The sequence below is a fragment of the Tetrao urogallus genome (assembly GCF_951394365.1).
Source record: "Tetrao urogallus genome assembly, chromosome: 6".
Lineage (NCBI taxonomy): Eukaryota > Metazoa > Chordata > Aves > Galliformes > Phasianidae > Tetrao > Tetrao urogallus.
The window spans coordinates 50,562,362-50,583,867 of record NC_136819.1 but is presented as its reverse complement, the minus strand read 5'-3'; the positions used below and the strand labels follow the sequence as shown (position 1 = coordinate 50,583,867).

The 21,506-nt window shown below is 48.8% G+C and overlaps 1 protein-coding gene across 1 annotated transcript; it reads left to right on the top strand.

The window, feature by feature from the left end:
- Positions 1–6,404: 6,404 nt before the first annotated feature.
- Positions 6,405–13,127, top strand: CKB (creatine kinase B; the record flags this gene model as incomplete). The annotated part of the gene is made up of 7 exons (XM_079536890.1): positions 6,405–6,597; positions 7,679–7,833; positions 8,703–8,835; positions 9,672–9,843; positions 11,341–11,464; positions 12,197–12,386; positions 12,949–13,127. The coding sequence occupies 7 exons, from the start codon at positions 6,405–6,407 to the stop codon at positions 13,125–13,127; spliced, it is 1,146 nt and encodes a 381-aa protein (XP_079393016.1).
- Between the last annotated feature and the right edge of the window lie 8,379 nt (positions 13,128–21,506).

Sequence of the window (21,506 nt, the reverse complement as noted above, 5' to 3'; positions counted from 1 at the left end):
AATCCCTCAAGAAGCTCAGGGACCTCCCCTCGATGCACTCCTCACCCAATTAAAATCAACAAAAAGATCTCACTGACTTGAATATAACCACTATTTGTATCATTGTATGGTACATTTACAAGCAAAAATTAGCGAATCTGTTAGCATTTACTCAGCCTGCTCCGTAATGCCACTGGGAAACTTGCAAGGCAGTATTGATTTCAGCAATCTGTTTGGTTCCAGTTCACAAGCTCTCAGAATATGTTGTTAAGCAGTGACTTTTATTTTCTTCTGGTGACTTATCCCTTGGTGATTTTACAGTATGTGACAACTGTGACCTGCCTGGATCTCAATCACCAATTATTAGGACCACTAGCAAAAGTTTACCTGAAAGTTTTCCAAATGAAGCTTTAGAGATAAGATAAAGGTAGTATCCGCATTAATTTAGGTATAAATTTGACTAAGTACAAAGAAAAAACACTGTGGCCTTTAATTTGCCATTGGGGGTGTAATGTGATTGTCTGGGAAGTGATCCATGCTGCAGCTGAACGTAAACAATCTCTTGCCAGCTAGTGCAAACACATTGTATTGTTTTAGCTCCATGTTCTGAGAGCAACAGTCTTAAATGTTGTTGTCTTAGAGAAGAAAACCTCGAAATGAGAAGGCAGCTTACAATAAAACCTGGCGCTGCTTTTCAGATAAGGCAGCTAACAACCTAAGCTGCAGGCTGATCTATTCATGGAAAGAATTGTGTAATGTGGTGATCCCAAAGTTAGAGATTAAAGTCTATGACAGAAGGCTCTGGGAGTTTGATTCCCGGTAGCTGGACAAGGAAATTAAAAGCAGCATTACTTTTCACAGAAAAATAGAATCACGGAATTGTTTGATTTAGAAGAGACCCTTAAAGGGCATCCAGTCCAACTCCCCTGCACTGAACAGGGACACCCACAACTCCAGCAGGTGCTCAGAGCCCCATCCAGCCTGACCTTGGCTGTTTCTAAAGACGGGGCTTCCATCATCTCCCTAGGCAACCTGTTAATGATTTGATTCCAGTGCTTTCATATTGAATGTGTACAAGTTTTGTCCTACTTCTCTGTTTTTACTAAAACCAAAAACCTTTTAGTTCTGAAGTTGTAGTCTATTTTTCTTGACCAAAATTTGTGTTCAATCTGCTGTTCAGCAGCTAGATTTATAAATGTGCTGCTACAATGAGAATGAGAGGCAGACATGCTGGTAGGCCATGATTCCAAAGCGTAAGGCATGCGGTGTCGGTGCTCGTACAGTAAAGCACACCAGGCATGTCTGGACACAGGGTGACACAGCTCAGAAGTGTACACACACCGGACACTGTCAGACGGCAGTGATGAGTTTTATAGCTTGCACCATCGGATTATATCGATGTTCTTAACTCTCCTGTAATAAACACTATTCACGAGTTGTTGTTTTCAGCTCGTATTTAGAACAATACCATTTGGAAGCAGCTCCGATTCCACCTCATCTACACGTCTTCCTTTGAACCCAGCCCCGCACTCACCGTCCCCCACGCCCGGCCCTGCAGTGTCCCCTCTCCTACAGTGTCCCCAGCCAAACGCCTGAGGGCCGCGCGTTGCCGACTGCGAACAAAAGATAACACGCGGTGGCCGCTCGGCCCGCAGCAGCGCAGCGCGGTAACCGCCGCGCTCGGCTATACGCAGCGCCGCCGGCCCGCAGGGCCTCCCCCCGGGCGGGGGGCTCGCGGTCCCCCAGCAGCGCCGGCTCTGCCCGTCCCCACGGCCGTTACCTCCCGCGGCCGAGTACCGCTAGCAGGCCCGGCACGGCTCTCCTCACACGCGGTGCCCGCCCCGCGCCTCCCCGAGCCGGTCGCAGGATGCTGACGACGCTCCGCCGCCTCCGCCCCCGCCGGCCCTGCCCGTAGCGGCCGGTCACCGTGGCCCGTACCCGGCTCGGCCGGCCGCGCTCCCGGCGCCGCTCCCTCGCCCTCCGCCGCCCGCCCCGGCCGCCGTCCGTCAGCGGTGGCTCCTGCGTGGGGGGCGAGGGGCGTGCGGCCGGACCCTGCCTGGTGCAACGAGAGGTCCCTACGGGCGCTGGGAGGCTGGACAGCCCTTCCCGGCTTCTTCCCTCCGAGCACCTCCGCGGGCGCGGATAGCTACGAGCCCGGGGAGGATCTCTCGTTCGCCAAGTGCGGGCGATTGACTTCTGCCCCTTCCCCACGGAACGGCCGTGCCTTTGCCACCCGAGCCTCCGTGCAGGCGGCTTCCAGAACGTTCCAGCTACTTCCCCTGCTGAGCCCAGGGAAAGGCAGCTCGAGGCCAACCGAACTCCTCGTGCCGGTTTCTGGAGGCTGGAGGAGAAACCCACAGCAGAGTGTGGGCTCAGAAGGAGCGGAATCATCGAAACCCCAAATAGCACGGCTCTAACTCCTACTTGTGTCTCGTGTTTAGGATTGCAGTGATGTGGAGAGCCGGAGGTGCCCCGGTGGCGCGGGGATGGAGTCAGGAGATGCCCAGGAGGAGGATATCGCCTCATCTGCTGCTCCAACAAGCCCAGGCCACCTGGCATGGGAGGGCGCAGGCACAGCAGATCTGAGTCACCTCGGACACGCAGGTAACGTTCTGTCTAAATCAGATAATCCTCTGCTGCTGCGTTCACCAGTGGCTTGAGATGCACAGGAGTGGAGAAAAAGTCATTCCTCCATAATCAAGAACACCATCAACGTATGCTTAGCTGAGAGCTGTGTAGATGACCGTTTGTGAGTCTTTTTTATCCATGTGATTTTATCAACTGTGAGGGAAAATTTGCCCATTATCTTCAGTGAGAACATTTTTATGTTACGCTATTGACCCGCCCGTATCATAGTTGCAGAAGTCTTTGTTATTTAGTTATGAAACTCTCCTCCATCTCATCTAAACATAATGTATGCAGTTTCAGAGGTTTCTTAAACTGCAGACTCCTACTCAGCTGTTTTTCTGACTGGCAATCACAGCTCTATTCTGCCTTTATATCTGCACCTACCTTGTTTTTTTTTATGTGTCATTTTTCCACGTCATTTGCCGTAGTTCATATTCTTGTGTCCTTTCTTTCCCTTAAAAAACTGCTGTTCAGATCACTGTGAGCCTGACTGTATACAAGACCAAACAACTCCTAGTCTTCAACTAGGAGTTGAAGCAATTTTCAACAGGACGCTCAACCAATGTGAAAAGGGATAATAACAAGGCAGATATACAGAAAGCAATAAATGGGAAGGAAATATTTGGGAATTTAAGCAGATGCAGCTACAACCAGTTCACCTGTTGATGCACGAGTGTTACGTTTCATTTTCAAGTGCTGTTTACTCAGTAAGTAAGGCATTGGAAACAAGGCAGTTATATGTAGTAAAATGTTTTCTTTTGCTATTTCCTGATTTGGAAATATCCTTCTAGATTTTCAGCATGTTTCCCCTGAATTCTTCAGGTTCATCTTGCTATCACGTGAGCAATTTCAGAAGACACATTCCCTAGCTAACACACATCTCCTTGCAGTTGTACACTGCACAACATTTATAATTAAGCCTCTTAGGAAGTATTCACTGCACAGCCCATGATTAACTTCCCTTCATTCTTCATTGTTGAAGCTCAGCACGCAGATCTCTGGAGTAATCACCCCACCTTTCCAGCCTAAAATGCCAAACTGCATCATAGTTTACATGTCAGTGTGCACTACAATATCGTCCCATGGAAAGGACATGTTGATGCCTTTATCACAGTCTAACAGGCAATACAGGCTGATCCAAGGAAAGTATTCTCTCAGCAGATGAGCTAGATAAAGCAGTTGATCAGAGGCTGTTGACACACAGTACTGCATCTATAATTAAGCCACTAGGGAAGCAGGGATGGGATACCGTAACAGAGGTAGGATCCAGTTTGCACACAGCTTTCAGCAGATCTCAAAATATAAGCTAAGTGTGTATTATAAATTTGTCAAATAATGGGGAGGAAAAGGGCATGAGGGTGCAGTGTTCATTTAACATGTTTGCTAGGTATATTTTGATGGTGTCCCACCATGGCTCTGCTCTGTCTGCGTCTTCTTTCAGACAAAAGCTGTGTGAAGGAGAGATGTCTGTGTTGGAAGTGTGATAATGAATGGCACATTGAGAACACAACCGACTCTTAATAACTGTAACAACTGGTGTTCCCTGTTCGGCAGGATGGGGAGGGAGAGTGTCTCCAGTGCAAAGAAGTGAGTTATTGAGGTAACCTTGATTCCACAAATGTATAACACAAGTAAGTAACAGTTGCTTCTTGTGTGCGTGGCAGTAGATTATGGAACGAGACAGACGGAGCCTTCAGTACCTCTTTAGTATGGGTTTTTTGGGGGTAAAGAAAAACACCAGAAAATAAGCTTGTAAGGTTACAATATGTTCTTAGTATTACTTGTGTTGTTCTTGTGTTGTTCTACATTAAAAATAACTCTGATGAGTGTTTTACATTAAGAAAAAAAACAAAACCACACAACTAGAACTTGGCAAAAAGAAGAAAAAGTGTTGTAACTCAGATCATCCATGAATATGACATGTATTTTGACAACTCTGGGAATGATTTTTACGCTTACGTTCATTGAATACTTGCATAGGAGGGCTTTACCTGTAGTTGACACTGTCCTGAAGAACGAGCATTGCGTGGAACTAGTGAGATGTAGGGGAAGATTTTGTGAGGTTAAAAAGGCAGAGGGGACTTAGAGAGGATTTGTTCTTTGATCCCGGAGATAAGAGACCAGACTTGCACAGACGCTCAGCCCGACTTCTGCAGCTCGTTTGCTCTCACTGTACCTGGGATAACTGGGAAGCCTGGATGGCAGCCAAACACAGTGCATTTTTATTCGAGGCAGTGTGAGCTTTTTAGTTTGTAATGGTTTCCTGTGCATTTTTTTTTCCTGAAGCTGGACAGTTCTGTAAGCTGCATTGGTATCATGGTGCTGAGGGCACTGGTTGCGGTGCTGGAAGAATCACGGTGGGGACGATTCCTCCATCTCTCTGACACAACTCTAACACAGCAATTAAATGCGCAGTCCGGGTGTGGGGGATGAAGTGTGAGATAAATGCACTACAGAGAAAGATAAAGAGACTGTTATGTGAAGGGCAGCTCCAGGTTGCCGTTCACTTCTCCAAAACTGAACTCTGGGCTGCATAAGGTTTTTGGATGAGCCTTGCGCAGCAACAGTCACCGCTGCCTGAATGTGAGCATAGGATGGCTCAGATGACCTTCTGCTCCTGTCCCCACAGGAAAATCAGCCCTTCTTCAATAAAATTCAGGTACTTTCTTTGCACACGACAAAAAGAGACCTTCAGTGCGTTACACAATAAGCCTATGTTCAAATCTGAGCAAGGGTGAAAGCAAAAAGCCGTGTACGCCCGCCTCGGTGCCCAACGGTGCCGCCATGTTGAGGCTGCCGGTGGAACGGATGTACGTGCACGTCTGCGTTCACGAGGTCACGACGCTCACCGCTCCGGGCCCGAGGCAAGCGGGCCGCGAGGCCAGCGCCACCGGCCGCCCAACCGCCGCGCAAAATGGCGGCACGCCTTCACCGGCCAGGAGGAGCCGCTGGCTCCGCCCCCTCGCGGCTCGACCAATGGAATGAATGGGCTATAAATAGCAGCCAATGGGGCGGTGGGTCGCGCTCTATATAAAATGGGCGCGGCGGTTGACTCGGGGCTCCACTCCGGCTTGGGCAGCGGGTGGGTGCGGAGCGGGCGCTGAGGTCCTTGCATTGACTGCGGAGCCCTCGGTAAGTCCCGGGGCAGCCGAGTCGCCTGCAGCTTAAAGAAAAGAAGGAGGAAGCGGTTTAACTTTTATGAGGAAAAAATGTATTTTTAATGGTGCGGGTTGGAGCCGGTCCGGCCGGGAAAGCGTCGGGGGGAGCGGGATGGGGCGGTGCGGGACAGGTGCGTACCGGGTGCGGCCGCAGCTTGAGCCGGAGCCCCGCTCTGAAAGCAGCTTACCCCGGTATTTAGCAGGGTAGTTACATACGCTCGCCCCAGCCACGTCCCCCGAGGGAGCCGTCCGTTGTGTAACGGCTCGGTGAGCACTGCCCGCTCGCCCCGGTCTCCAGCTTAGCGCTGTCGGTACCGGCGCCGGGCGCGGCGCTCCCCAACGGCTGCTCCGGCTGGGGCTGCCCCGCCGCTTTGGTCGCCGCCCTGCGTCCCGGCCGAGCCCCGGAGCGTCCGGACCGGGTGCTGAAGGATGGGGCAAGGCCTGTGGAGCTGGAAGAAGTTTTTTTTTTTTTTTTTTTTGCCTTTTCTTCCTCGCTTGGCCTCGAGGAAGGTGTTGTGGCAACGAAGGTGTGGATTGTGTGGGGTGGAAGCAAAGCCAAGGTGACCTTGTTGGTGCCTGGTGGCCTCCCCTGGTGATAGGCTTCCCTCTCTTCCCCCAGTGACTGCGGTAGGGACAGCCATGCCCTTCTCAAACAGCCACAACCTCCTGAAGATGAAGCACTCTGCTGACGATGAGTTCCCTGACCTGAGCGCGCACAACAATCACATGGCCAAGGTGCTGACCCTGGACCTGTACAAGAAGTTGAGGGACAGGCAGACTCCCAGTGGATTTACGCTGGATGATGTCATTCAGACCGGGGTTGACAACCCAGGTAACGGCTGCACCCTTAGGACTGCAGGGCGGTCTGCTCCCCCTCCTTCCTGGAAGTGCTCCTTGACAGCAAGCCCCGCACGCAGCCAGGGACGGCTGTGCTGAGGAGGCCACGATTTGCCGAGCCCTGCTCCTCGCTGCAATCTGACACAGCGATTCCCAGGCGTTCCTATTATGTAACTGCTCTGCTAAATACTTCAAATCTGAACTAAAAAAAAAAAGAAAAGCAAATGCTCAAATGTGTTCTAATTTTTATGCAACCGGGGGGAAAAAAATTCTCTGAGCTGTGTGGGCTTACCCGGCTGTTCTAAGCTCGTCCTATTCCAAAGTGGTTCTGTAATGTTCTGTAGCACTTCTATGAAAACAAGGGGGAACAGATGCATATATGTGTTAACATTGCAGTATTTATTTTTACTCTAGCAATATCAAAATGGCCCAACTAAATAATCAGAGGCTGCCTCCCGATGAGGAGTACCCGGACCTGAGCACCCACAACAACCACATGGCCAAAGTGCTAACCCTGGATTTGTACAAGAAACTGAGAGACAGAGTCACGCCCAGTGGCTTCACCCTGGATGATGTCATTCAGACTGGGGTTGATAATCCCGGTAAAATGCGCTGAGATATTCTGTGGGAGCCAGCTGAAGTAACCGGTGCTTTTCAGTATGGTGACTTAAGCTAAGCTCGTGGAGGTGGTATTTATGAGCCAACTAGGAAAATGCAGTTCTGTCTGTAGCAGAGCGAACAAAGCGATGCATGCTTGCTCACAGCAAAGCATGGTTGTTTTAAGTGTAGTTCTATCTACGGGTTTGCATTAGCTAGTAAAATTGGATGTGCTGTGCAAAATTGCCCTAAACCAAAGCTTGACAAGAGTGTGGCTTAATGGCAACTGCTATGGTTTCCCATAGCACTGCATTTGACTAACTGGATGAAATGTAAAGTGTAGGGTCTCCCACTGCTATTAAGTGAGTGCATTTCTAAGTGACTAGATCTGCTGTGGAGAAACTTGCCTGGTTAATGCTGTGCTGGAGTATGGCTGAGCATCACCCAACTAAGCTCTTCTGCCTTTGTTACCACTCCAGGCCACCCCTTCATAATGACAGTAGGATGTGTAGCTGGCGATGAGGAATCTTATGAAGTGTTTAAGGAACTCTTTGATCCAGTTATTGAGGACAGGCACGGTGGCTACAAACCAACTGATCAGCACAAGACCGACCTGAATGCTGATAACCTGCAGGTATACGTTTTTGTTCAGTTACTGATACTCACTGATCTGAGGCCTGGGGAAAGCTGTGAGCAATTGACAGAGCCTGAGCAATCTGTTTAGGCCTCTCTCTTTTGCTGTGCACAGGCTGACAGGCACTGTGCCCAGTGCAGTCTTACTCAAGAGCCTGCTGCAGTAGGTTGTTAGTAACTGGGTAGAACCAGGCAGCTGACAAGCAGGACTTGCTTCATGTGCTCTGCAATGTAAGTCATGCCAAACACGTTGAGCATGTATTTCTTTGGGATGTGCTAGTTGTGAAACAACCCAGTCCCAGGGCTGTTAGAAACATCAACTCTTTCTACTGTATGATGATGTAGGCTAAAAATCAGCCAGTGGTCTCATGTTATAGAAGCCATCGTTACGGTTGGAAGTAGAAACTTCTAACCATAATACAGATTTCAAATGTTATTACAGTCTCTGGGAATTCCAGCTGCTATCTTGGTTGGCAGCCATAGGACATCTCAAAAATTAAAATGCTTTGACAATAATAATTCTCATTTTCAGGAGTAAGCACCTACCTAAACGAGGATTTGTCATGTTAATACCTCTAGATTGCAAGTGAGAGGAGTAACAGAAGCTGAGATCTGGGTCTGAGATGGGTGTAAAACTGATGGTATTCTTGTCTTCTAGCACATACTTAAAAGCCCTAGTCTTAACCTCAAAACAGGGAGTTTGTTACTCCCAGCTTGTTGGAAAGTTGGAAAAAATGGTCTTAGGACCATCATGTGTATCATATTACAGCACAACTAGTCAGTGTCAAATAGAAGTGCACAGGACCTGTGTGTATTTAGGGTAAGCATCTTTGCAACAAGGCAGTACTGACTAATTTTCTGATCTTGTAGGGTGGTGATGACTTGGATCCTAATTATGTGCTGAGCTCTCGTGTGAGAACTGGCAGGAGCATCCGTGGATTCTGCCTTCCCCCTCATTGCAGCAGGGGAGAGAGACGGGCTATTGAGAAGCTCTCTGTTGAAGGTAAAGTGTTGAATCAGGCAATGAAGGGAAACTGACCTTGTCTAGGCAAAGAGGCGCTCTGTGCAGTTGGAGAATGGAGGTGTTTGGCAGAAGCTGCTTTCTTCAAGGCTTAACTTGAATGTGGAACCTTCCCTGAAAAAGGCAGCTTGGATTATGGTTGCATCAGTGTTGCAGTTTGTAGCTCAGAGCAGGAGCGCACGTCAGGGAAGTTGGGCTGTATTAAGTTGACCTTTACTGATCTTGAAAGCTTCTTTCTGTGTGTGGGGGAAGAGGTTGGTTCATCACAGCTCAAATCTGAGAAGTAATAGGTATGGAGCAACCCTAGGGCTTGAGTCATGGTTGCAGTATTTTGTGGCTTCTTTTAATTGACTTTCATTAACATTCAGCTTGCTTAGAGGTGTAGTCCAGCTCTGAGTGAGCTCTAGTTCTCAGTGGAACTCCTCAGCTGCAGTTCCTTCTGTTGCCTCCCACTTACTTTAAGCCAGGGAAAGGATACTTTCTCAAGGTGCTATCCTGTCACTGTTCCAAAACTTCTCAAGGGCAGGGTAACAGTCCTTGATGAGAATGCTGCTTGTTGTATTTGTGACCTTGATTCTCCTTGGGAGAAAGCACTTCACTACTACAGTTAAGCAGCAGTAATGCTCCCATACTTTATGTAAGGGAACAAAACTGCTTGTTTCTGCCTGGAAGGTGCACACAAATCAACTGATACAGCCCTAAGTTCTGTAATGCCATGCAAAGTCATTGCCATTACAGATGAAACAAGGGAGGAACTAACAAAAGCAGATAGTTTGAATGCAATCTCTGCTCCCATCCTAAGAGTGCCTGTCTTTCAGCTCTGGGCAGCCTGGGAGGTGATCTCAAGGGGAAGTACTATGCTCTGAGGAACATGACCGATGCAGAGCAGCAGCAGCTGATTGATGATCACTTCTTGTTTGACAAACCTGTTTCTCCTCTTCTGTTGGCATCTGGGATGGCACGAGATTGGCCTGATGCCAGGGGTATCTGGTGAGTATATGCCCAGAGGGGAGAGTTGCATGAAATCCCTGCAACAAAAAAAAAAAACCTCTTGAAATTTTGGTTGTGGCTGATATAGTTGGACAAAACAGCATGTTGTGAACTTATGCTGCTGAATCTAATGAAGAACTTCTGTGTGGTATCCCCTGGGGAAGTGATATCTGAAAGCAGAACTTGCCCCAAGTGTTAGTGTGTACTGCATTGGGCTGGGTAGGAACAAGCCAGCTTGGCTGGCCTATTTCTAAAGCCTGTCCATCAGCACAGGTTTGCAAAGCACCAAGCAATAACTGGAGCAACTTAGGGAAGTAGATAACTTCTAAAAGAGTTAACATTCTGCTATGTTCAGCTCTTGTACCGTTAGTTTAGAATAACTAAGGTAACAAACCATGGCGTGAACTTAACTGAGTCTTGACACCAGATGCGTAGTTGTTCCTTTGTAATCTCATTGCTTCTGCATGCAGAAACTCACTGATGCCAGACTAATGTGGTGTTACCTTATTAGTGATATTTTTTCCCCCCCCCACCAGAGACTCAGTGGCATCAGTTGACTGATGCAGGGGTATAGGGCAGAAGGATTTTCCTTGTAACATGTAGGTCACCTACATAAAACCGCATCTCAGGAGCTTCTGCAGCATAATTAACTTGCTCCCCTATAAGCCAAGGGTTGGTTCTTAGCTGGAGTGCTTCGAGCTCATTATTGTAGCTGTTTCAGTAAACAGCAGAGGAAACATGCTTTGTTTCTGTAGATCACTTTTAAGATTGCATCATCTAGCTGCAGATTGCTAGCATTAGATAGTGCTGTCATCTGAGCATGGCTAATGTACAGGTTTGAAGTGTAGAGTCTCAGTCTGTGTAAATAGCTTTCATCAGATACTAGTTAATTCTTACTGTAATCAAGCTGAGAAATCATCAGTGTGATACATGTTGACCAGCTGCAAGCTAGTGCAGAGGGACCTTTGGTATTCAGAGGTTTTTATGGTATCTCTGAAAAGCCCCAGATCTAAATGAGTAGTGGAAACTCGCCTCAACTCTCTTACAAGGTACAAAGGGCAGCCTAACAATATGATAATTCTCATCAAGTTCTGCTTATTCACTGTCAGCGAGGTGTCTGTGTGAACATCTGTCTATGGGTCTGCTTCAGTGCCTATATTAATTGCCCTTCTGCAAACTCTGAACAGATTAAATCTCCTAAATTTGTGGACTTGAACATAAATGAGGTGAGAAATGACTCCATTTTGATGCTCTAACATTGGCTAATGTCATGCTATTACTTTCTGACATAGATACAGGCCACTTCCAAATACCTCTTGAAAAGAATAGGGTAAAAGTAAAAGCTTAATTTTGTTAGTGCTTGCATGGAGAACAGGAAGATGAATTTCTTTGAAGAAGCAATTATATGAGACTCTTGGAAGCTACAGCAGTAACTTGGTGCTTCTAAATCTGTCTTGAAAATTGCAAGGGAGACAACAAGTTTGTCTTGTTTCCTAGGCACAATGACAACAAGACCTTCCTTGTTTGGATCAATGAGGAGGATCACCTCAGGGTTATTTCCATGCAGAAAGGTGGCAACATGAAGGAAGTGTTTACCCGCTTCTGTACAGGGCTAACACAGGTAAATCAAATACTGCTTGAGCTCTGGGTCTAAATATTGTTAGAGCTGACCATACAAGCTCTTCCAGGCTGGGAGCATGCACACAGGAGATGACATCCTTCTCCTTTGGTTTGTAGGGTGCTGCTTCATGGTTTGGGTCTCTGGGAACATCCTGATGAGATCCTCTGTTGCGAGGGCTCTGAAATGCCTGTACTGGCAAAGCATTATGGCTAAGAAATCTGGAATAAATCCTAATGTGACACCTTTATCAAACTATACTTAAAGGATCTCTACATGATTCTACAAATCACAGCATTTAGAGACCCTGGGTGGGAGGAAAAATTGCTTAAATGTGGATGGATGACATGAGACAGAAGTTTCTAGGCTGCATGCTTTTCTCAGCTTCTGGTCTTGATATCAGCTTGTGCTTTACCAGCCCCTTCCCTAATCCTAACAGGCACACCAGTTTGACATTTAGTAAATCAAGCTTCACAGTAGATAGCAATTTCAGGCTTTGTAGTGTAGCTTGAACTTAGGCTGTCTCGCTGCTGGGAGCAAGATTAAGGCCTTAAAAAGCCCCTCACTGGTGACCCTCTTCTGCAGATGGAGGGGGCCTCTGTAACTGACTGAAATAGCTGCTCAAACTGTTGTGGCTGTTGCTATGCAACTGAAGCTGTAAATGAGCACTTAATGGATGACCTACATGGTTCAGACAGAGAACAATCTCTAAACATCCATTCTCTCTATTTATAGATAGAAACTCTCTTCAAGTCCAAAAACTACGAGTTCATGTGGAACCCACACTTGGGCTACATCCTGACCTGCCCATCCAACCTGGGAACAGGGCTCCGTGCTGGTGTGCACATCAAGCTACCAAACCTTGGGAAGCATGAGAAGTTTGGAGAAGTCCTCAAGAGGCTTCGGCTGCAGAAACGAGGCACAGGTGAGAGGTGGTGATGAAGTGATGCCCCTAGAAGGCTGCCCCTGACCAGACAGCAGTGAGAGCCTGGCTACAGCCGAAGCTAATCTTGGTTTATGCTGACAGTGCCTGACAGACCATCCAGAAGGGACTTTTAATGCTTGGTTGTCCCCAAAAAAGAAAAGTGTAGTTTGGAAGAGGTGGAGATGCTGGTGCTTTGCTTGAGCCTTATTATATCCAGCTTCTGAGCACTCTCAGGCATATCTTTCCATGTGGTGTTGTGAGCATCTGATAAGGTGAACCTAGTGGCCTGTTGTAATCAGGGATGGGATTTCTGATTTTTAACTTCTGGCTAGGATATAGCTACAGCAAGTACTTCTGAGTGCAGTTAGATTACTCATGAGTTAAATTAAAAAGTGGTTCATGTTTCATCACATTCAGCTTTATCTCCCTGAAGGGAAGAGGAGGTGGTGGTAACTTGTATAGAATTGTCTTTCTGTGCTCCCACCTCTTTCTGGTGGGGGCAGAAAGGCAGACTTACTGGCTCAGGCAGTGGTCAGTGTACTCATTAAATCTCTTGCTCCAGGTGGTGTGGACACAGCTGCAGTCGGAGGGGTGTTTGATGTCTCCAATGCTGATCGTCTTGGCTTCTCTGAGGTAGAGCTTGTGCAGATGGTGGTAGATGGTGTGAAGCTGCTCATTGAAATGGAAAAACGCCTTGAAAAAGGCCAGTCCATTGATGACCTCATGCCAGCTCAGAAATAAAGCACTTTATTCTCATGCTTCCTAACTTATTGGATGAATAATAAAATGTCACTCCAATTTCAAACCCCTTGGGTCAGAGCCCACCTAGTTACACTGTAGAGAAGTCTTCCATCCATCTGTGTTAGAGTTTATTTTTTGATGGCTGAAATGTTGTTGAAAACGAAATAAACTGTTGTTTTGGCCTGACCTGTCTTAGATGTGTTAACTGAATGTTTTTGAGGTGCAAGTGATTTGCTGTTCCTGGTTAGCTGAACTGTGCTGGTGTAGTCTACTTGCTGGAGTTAGAAATGTGCTTATAGCAGTGGCAAAAGAGATTGCAGCTGCTGTAAACCTGAGAACTGGTGCTAAACATGAGTCACTTTAAACCTGCCCTACCTTGAAGGCTTCAGCTTATGCATCTGCTCATGATGAGTGTATGCTGTCATTATCCAGAGTAGGGCAAGCCAGACTGACTCCTGCAAGGGAGGGGATCTGGGTACAAAGGGCTGCTGTTCAGAGCCATGTCCTCGTCATGCTGTAGGGCAATGCTCTGAGGTCAGACTTCAGCTCATAATGATACCTATGCTCTGCTAGTTTGTTGGGAAAAGATCAGATCGTAACCTCATGCATGGGGATGCGTAGAGGGTTGAAGTAAGCAACTAACTGGTTCTTTTGGGGGCAGAGTGGGGTAGAGCTTAGACTAAAACAGTGCTTCCAACTAAGCTCTTTAGGTTTGTCTGTTGAAGCGATGAGGGCTATGAGTGAGTTACAGGAAAATGTCATAATTGCTGCTTTGCTCAGCTTGTTCTTGGTGCTCTGTGCTCCAGTTGCCCTATAAACCAAAGAGGCAGAAGCAAGATAGAATGTACCAATTTTTTTTTTTTTTTTTTAGCCCTGGCCTGGCTTGCAAACTCAGGCTGTTCTTGGGGTGTGAGCTTACAGTGTTGCATCGAGTAGATCTGTTCTCTAGGATGACTGTAATTTGTGCACGTATGCTTGCCATGGGGAAGATTCCCCTCATTAATCTGCAGGAGCCTCCCCTTCTTCCAGAAGCAAGCAGTACTGGGCCCTTAGTAACAACACCTTTTGCAGCTCATACAACCTGAGAAGCAGCTAACGTCTGCTCAGCAGCTTTACCCACAGCTAAAATCTGGGTTTTATGGAGAGAACGTGATGAAAGGTTGATGCATAGCTCTGCCACGTGCAGCTTTATATAGCCTCATGTAGATAACTGAAGCTTTCTTTTGTAGAAGCTGTGAGATTTCCAAGGCTGTGATTGCATGCTGTCACTGAGTTCAAGTGATGGCTGCAGTTGGGATAAGCTGAAGGCTCGTGAGAAATCTCAGAGGTGACTTCTTTTAAATGCAGCTCCGTATATTATTCAGGTTTAGGTGGATGGGGGAGAGGAGGCTTGTGAGAGCTGGGGGGGAAAATGGTGCCAAAAGGAGCTGATGAGTTGTGTACCCTTCAGATCTTCCTTGCTGTGCTTCGTGTCATTGTTCCAGACACCATGCAAACAGCTGGTACTGCATCTTGTAATCAAGGAGCACTAATTTAGTGATGCCTCTCTCTGAGATGTTGTTACAGCAGTCAGCAATTATCCAATGTAAGGAGGTGCCTGAAAACTTGTCTATTTTTTTTATGTTGGCTGCACTAATAAGGCTGTGTCTCTGCCTTTGTATCTTGTTTCTCTTACGCCCTTTGCCTATCAGAGCTGTACCTGTTCACCTGGTTTTAGCAGACTGAGGCAGGACCAGTAGCTAGCTGACAAACTGTGGGAATGGCTAACTAGTCCTTAATGCCTGTATCCAACCAGAAAATACTGTTTTTTTAATTGATTTTCTTTCCCACCCACCACCTTAGCTGTGTTTCCTCCTGTCACTGCTGAGAGGAACAAGACCGTGTTTTTGTTTCAGCTTGCAGCAAGCAGCTGGGCCCAAACTTGGCATGGTGGAAGGCTGGACAAGATGTCCTGCTGTGGTTGGTGCTTGCTAAAAATCTATGCTTGAGAGAGAATTAAACCTTCCACCTCCATGTCCTGATGCCATGAGGGAGCAGTGCCAAGAACCTAGCTGCAACTCATTGTGCCCTGTATCAGGGAGGCAGTGGCCTCGTCCTGGGGGAGCAGGGGACAGGCAGCAGTGGTTGGTGTGCTTGGTGCAGGGAGCTGCAATTAACTGTGCTGGCAGAGGCACCTGTCAGCCCAGTGCATGTGAGAGCGGATGGGGGGCTGCAGGCTGTAACACAGCGCTAGCTGTGTTGCCCTGTTGCACAACTTGACGTGTTCTCCAGTCTCAACACGCACAGGTCTTTCAAGGGAAATTTCTTCCTTTTAATCCCCTTCTTTATCCAGATGCTCCTGCCTCCCCCTAAGAGCCCTTGCAGCTGCCTGCTGCCTTCTCAGCTCCTCGCCCAAGGAACTGAGCTTTTTGGGATGCCGTTTACTTCTCACCTTACACTTACTGGCAGCAGGCAGCCCATAAACCTCCTTTTATTGTTTTTATGCCATTTACTGGGAAATTATTCACCGTGTTTTATTCACGTGTGGGCTAAGCCACTTGGGGGGCAGCGATGGGATATCGATCCCGGGCATGGTGCCATGGGGCAGGAAGCTCCCAGCCCTGCCACAGCCTCCCTGGGGCGGCAGCTGAGTGTGCAATAGGGCACAAGCTGCAAGAGACCCCAGCATCCCACAGCGAGCTGCTCAAAGTGGGTGGCTCCTCTCTGTCCTGAAAACAAGGCCTGGGGACAGGTACCTTCACCTGCTGGCTGTACAAGGCTGCAGTGCTCAGCTGTGCCCTATCTACAGCCCAGGGCAGGGCAGCACTCAGCTCCAGCTTCCAGTTTTGCTTAGAAAGAAAAGGAGGCTGCTGTTGCTCAATGGCTCTGACACCCATATGGCAGGAGGGCTGTCGGCACTCAGCCTGCATCCAACACTTGGATGAGTGTTCCCATATTTTACACAACACGGAATAGCTCGAGTGGGAGCGTTGGAGTGATTTTGCTCCACCCACACAAAAATGTGGTGGTGTGGTGGGCAGGGCACACTGCTGGGAATAGAGATGGCATCACAGCCTTTTCATCTCACTTTGCTTTTTGCCCAAGCAGCAGCTGGGAGGCTCCTGTGGCTTCTCTGCGTTCCTCTGGTTGCTCTGCCTTCCCCTTTCCTAAAAAATCCCAGTTGCTATTGATGAACGCAGCCCAGCCCAGCCATCCACTCTCAGTGTGGATATGTCTGCCTCCCCAGGGTTTTGCACATTGTTATTCATCCAGGGAAGGGGGAGCCAAGCCCCACAGTGGAGGAGAGCACCCCACTCACCAAACCTTGGTGAGACTGATGGGAATGAGGGTCCATCAACCCTCATCAAGGAGGAAAATGCATCTGTTGCACCCACAGAGCAGGTCTGATAGGTAAATAGGCAGGAAGGACTTGGGCTGGAATTAGAAATTAATGGAAAATCTGCATTTAGCAGACAGGGTAAAGATAGGTATCCAAACCTACAAAGCTGTTTGCTTTCTTCTGCAAGCACTGCCAAAGAGCTTGAGATACCATATACTATATATATATATGCATGCATATAGAATTCCAGATGGCAAAAGGTCCTGTGCTCAACAGCAGGGAAATGGATAGCAAGAGTACCTGGCAATCCTCAGACAAATAGAAACACTGAAGTGGTTTTTTTTAATCAAAAGTCAAAGGTTTCAGCATAACGAAACTTGCCTGGATTACTCAGGAATGTGTGAGACCCTGGGAGGTGAGCAAACGTAACCTACCCAGAAATCCATGTTTGTTTTCCTTCTGTTCTGAGCAGCCTGTGTGCTCAGAGATCCCCAAGCCATGGCAAATGAATGCTGGGGCTGCTGGCATGGCCAGCTGAGCCCTGCCATGATGCAAGATGGACAGCAGGACACCAATGGGACATCCTCACAGAGGGACGGCGTCGGGTCAGATTGCTGCTGTGCAACTGCCTCCAAGTTGGGACTTGTCTGGGGAAAGCCGACTGCAGAGATACTGTGGGAACCTGCATGGGAAGAGGACTGCAATGGGCACAAACACCCATGGCCCCAGAAAGTCTGCTCCTCGCCCTGGAAGAGTAAAAGCAGGCTTTTTTTGTTTTGTTTTTATAAGCCTTCTTTTTAAGGCAAAGCAGCACCGAGCATCTCTCTTCCGAGCACCCTGCTTCCATCCCTCTGCCTTTGGGATGTACCAACAGCGAGCCGCGAGCTACGTGTTTTCCAGCACTCAGTGGTTTGATCTTTTTTTGGTGCACGTCTTTATTTATTTGTTTTTGCAATGAGCCCTGTGGTTTGCAAAGAGACCGGGCAGCAGGATGGAGAGCGTGCAGCTGAGCGTAGTGGAGCTGCCTGCCATGGAATGCAGCAGCTCGCAGCCCTCTTGGTTGGAGCGTGGAGCCAGGGGCAGCATGGAGCCAGTGCCATGCAAGGGGCTCTGCTGCTCTAGCAGCAACTTGCAGAGGAGGAACTTCTAATGGTTCACCCGTGACTCCTGCAGGCATAGCATACCCATGCTGGCAGCACTGGGGAGCAGAGTGTCATGGAGAAAAACACTGCTGCTTGGACACCAGGAAGATGGGGATGATGACAGACTACGAAGCTGCAGCAGGGCAGTATCCCCAGGCAAAGCTCTCCTCACCTGTGCACGGCTCTTTGCACTTTTTAGAAGCAGACAGAAGGGCAGTCTGCTTTTCTGACGAGGAATCGAGACCCTGGCCCTGGGGCAGTGGCAAAGAGAGGACAGGGAGCAGGCGGTCAGCTGGAGCCCCCGGAGGGGCACGGGGCAGCAGATGGCCCGCATGCCTTTTCCAAATACTTTTACATAATCAGTGTTAAAAACAGCAACGACACGTGTTCACATTTAGCTCATCACACTCAGCCACCATTTCCTGCTGTACCTGTGCACTCTCCTTCTCTCTCCCCACCGTCTCTGTTCTGTTTGCCATTGCCATGGCTGTGTTGACAGTTTCCTTACCACTTAGCTCCAGATTGAAGTCTCCACCCCAAACAGCTCCTCCAGAGAGCCGTCACCTAGATTTGTTCAAAACGCCCTGCTGATGGGCCTTTCAGCTCCCATCATTCACATTAAATTAACACTAACCTTGAGCAGGGATCACTGAAAACACATAATAATTTACGTAAAGGGATTTTGCATTAAGAAGATACAGAGAAGCAATGAAATGCATTTATAAAACCAAGAGCTATTTAGCTGAGCATGGGAATAGTTGTTAAAAAGCTTCATTCGTAACACCAGAAGTGGGATAAAACACTTTGTGCCTGCTGGCTGGATGCTAGGAAATACCTGCTGGTGTCTGGGGAGGGAAAACACTGATGCATGCAACCCCCTCATCCCCACCACTCTTCCAAATACAAGTCCCCACCCCTCAGCCTTGGTTAACCCTCATTTCTGACTTCTGCGTGTGCTGCTCAACACCAGTTAATACTGAGCTTAAAAGAAAACCCAATAAGCAAAGCAGTAATCTTGGGAGCTTGGCACATCGCAGCCCTTGGTGGCTCACTCAGATGTGGCCCCCTGCCTCCCCGCTCACCTCTGGAGGAGAGGATCGCTCTGATCCTCCAGAAGAAACAGAGGTAAAATGAAATGAAGTCCTGCTTTGGCATGGAAAGTTCTCCCCTTTGCAGAGCATCTCTCGTGCACAAACCCACTCACAACCCTGGGCAAATGTTTCAGCCACACACTTTTGTCCCAACAAGCTGCATTTTTTTTATTTAAGCCCCTTGTAGTCTGTTCCTTCCTCAAGATTAAAGAAACAAAAACAGAAGTAAAAATAAAGTAGAAAGTTCCCAAGGGAGCTCAACCTTTCCTTTCCCTGCTGCCTGCCCTTCAGAAATAAAAAAAAAAACAAACCTGCCTGCAGAACATCTCCTGGGACTGAGAAATCTGTATAACACACAGTACGGGAGGTGAAGAGCCCGCTGTGGTGGTCTACACTCTCCTCCCAGCTGGTCCCCCAAAGGTCACCTCCCACTGAAGTGGATGTCACCCTGCAGTACTGACCTTTGCTTTGGCCCAAGGGCTGACGGCAGGCAGCACCAAAGTGGAAGACGTGGCACTGAGGGACACATTTAGTGGGCATGGCGCTGACGGGTTGGACTGGGTGATCTTAGTGGGCTTTTCCAACCTTAATGATTACAGCCCTGGAGCAGGCTCTCTCCCAGCCCCAGCTGCTTTGACCTCAAAGTTTTGTTGTCTTTGGGCTGTGGGACCCCTGGTGCCTCGGTACAGGCAGTGGCAGCCTGGGGCTTGCAGGATTGCTTGAAGCAAGTGGGACAAGCAGCTGGAGCCCATTAAGAACAGCCTGCAGGAAAGGAGGAAAGAGCAGAGACGAGGCAAGGAGAGAGCCATCAGTGGGTGACAGGGCAGTAGGAAACCAATAGCTGGAGCCAGGCTCCCCATCATCTTCTTTCCCTTGTTCTCATGGAAACGGGAGCCATGCCCACCTGTTGTTGCTGCTTGCATGTCTGTTCACACTTTGGCACCTCCCTCCCTGGCCCTGCTGCTGGAGGGAGCAATTTAGGCCGTAGGAAATGGATGGGCAGCAGAGAAGGGGTTAGGCCTCAGTAAAGGGGATGGGCAATGGGGAGAGGGCTGCAGCCCCAACCCCACACAGAGGCCCTGAGGAGCTGGCAGCAACTCCTGCGCCTGCCATAGGTCATGGTCACACTCACTGAGGGCTGGAAGCACAGGCTGGAGCCTCTGCACTGAGCAGACACGGAATATTTCCCACTGAATAAAAATATCTCCCTTGGCTGTGGCACACGAGACAGTCGCCTTTCTACTAGAGACTTACTTCCAAATCAGGGCATTTCGGTTCCCCTTCTGCCTTCCTGCTTCCCCCGTGCAAGCTCTGAATGGGGAATGCTCCTTTTTGCCTGCACAGCTGCCTTTAAGCAGCTGCCCAGTGTTCCTATTAAAGGATATTGTTTACTCTCCAGACTGCCCTGGTGCTCGCACACGATGGAAGCAGAAACCCTTGGCAGCACATCAGGAGCTCGGGAGCGTTTGGAGATGCTCGTGCTTTTGTGAAGGGTGGGGCTCTGAAGCAAAGCAGGGCTGCCCACAGCAGATTGGGGATTCAAACCCCCAACCCACTGCCTGGAGGTGCTTCGCTGTGGCTCAGGCACAGCTGGGCCTGGCCAGCACCAAGCTGGCCACCTCCACTCCTCCTTCCCCTCCTCCCAGCTCCCCGAAGGCAAGGAGAGGCAAAGACTCATCACAGCAACAGATGACTTTTTCCACGGAAACAGATGTCTGCTTCAGTCAACGGGTTGTCTCGGAGCTGAGCTTGATCCCACCTCTTCTGATTGTCACTGCTGCTGTTATCTCCATAGCTGCTTTTCCTCCAGACTTCCGCTGCATCCCTGCTGCAGGAACTCCGCACTTCAGCCCTGCCCAGTGCCTTCAAAAGGCATCCCTGAGACCCGTGCTTCCTGGTAACAAGTGCTCCTTCCCTCAGATCCTAGAACCACAAAATATCCCGAGCTGGAAGGATCACTGAGTCCAACTCCTGGCCGCACAAGGGACCACTCCAAATCCAAACTCTATGTCTGAAAGCGTTGTCCAGAGGCTTCTTGAATTCTAGGGACTCCCTCTGCACTGTGTCACACATGGGAAGCTGCCCAAAGGAACATGGCCATGGACGCACCAGCCTCACAGAGCTGCTTGCTGCCCCCTGAGACCCAGCTGGCACCCCTGGAATCCTCAGGGACAAGCAGAAAGGGAAGCAGAGACCGCTTACAAAGCAGAGGGTGGCTTCACTCCTCTGTCAAAAGAGAAAACATTGGTTGAATTCAAGCGTGTGACAGTCCAAGCAAGAGCCAACGCTCTGTTTTTCCTGGCTTACTGCTGGGAAAGAGATTCACAGAAAAGCTTGCTGTTTCCTTCTGCAGTGGTGGTGGGATGGTCACAGTTATCCAGCCAGAGAGACTTCAGGACACGTCTCCCAGCTTCAAACACAATAATGCCCGGTTTCTTTTCCTTGCCCTCTTTCCCAGCATGCACATGAGACACATCTCTGGTCCTGCAGACACAAGTGGACATGCTGTGGCCATAGCCCAAGCTGCCAAGGAGAAGAACAGCCCGTTTTAGCATTGCTTTCAGCAGCTCCTTAAAGTGAGTTTGCAAGAGACTTTTTGCTGCCTGGAGGCACAAGTGGCCAATGATCTGCTCGAACTGGCTGCAGGTTTACAATCTCCAAAAAAGATAGCTGCAACTGGCCCACGGGGCAGATAAGCATGGAACTCATGACTCATTCCCAGGGATGAGGAGAGAGATGGTGCTTCCTCCCAGTTCTTTGCTGAGCTGCGTGACAGTAATACGAGCTTGAAAGTCCCCCTGACAGTATCCTTGGATTCTGTGAACCT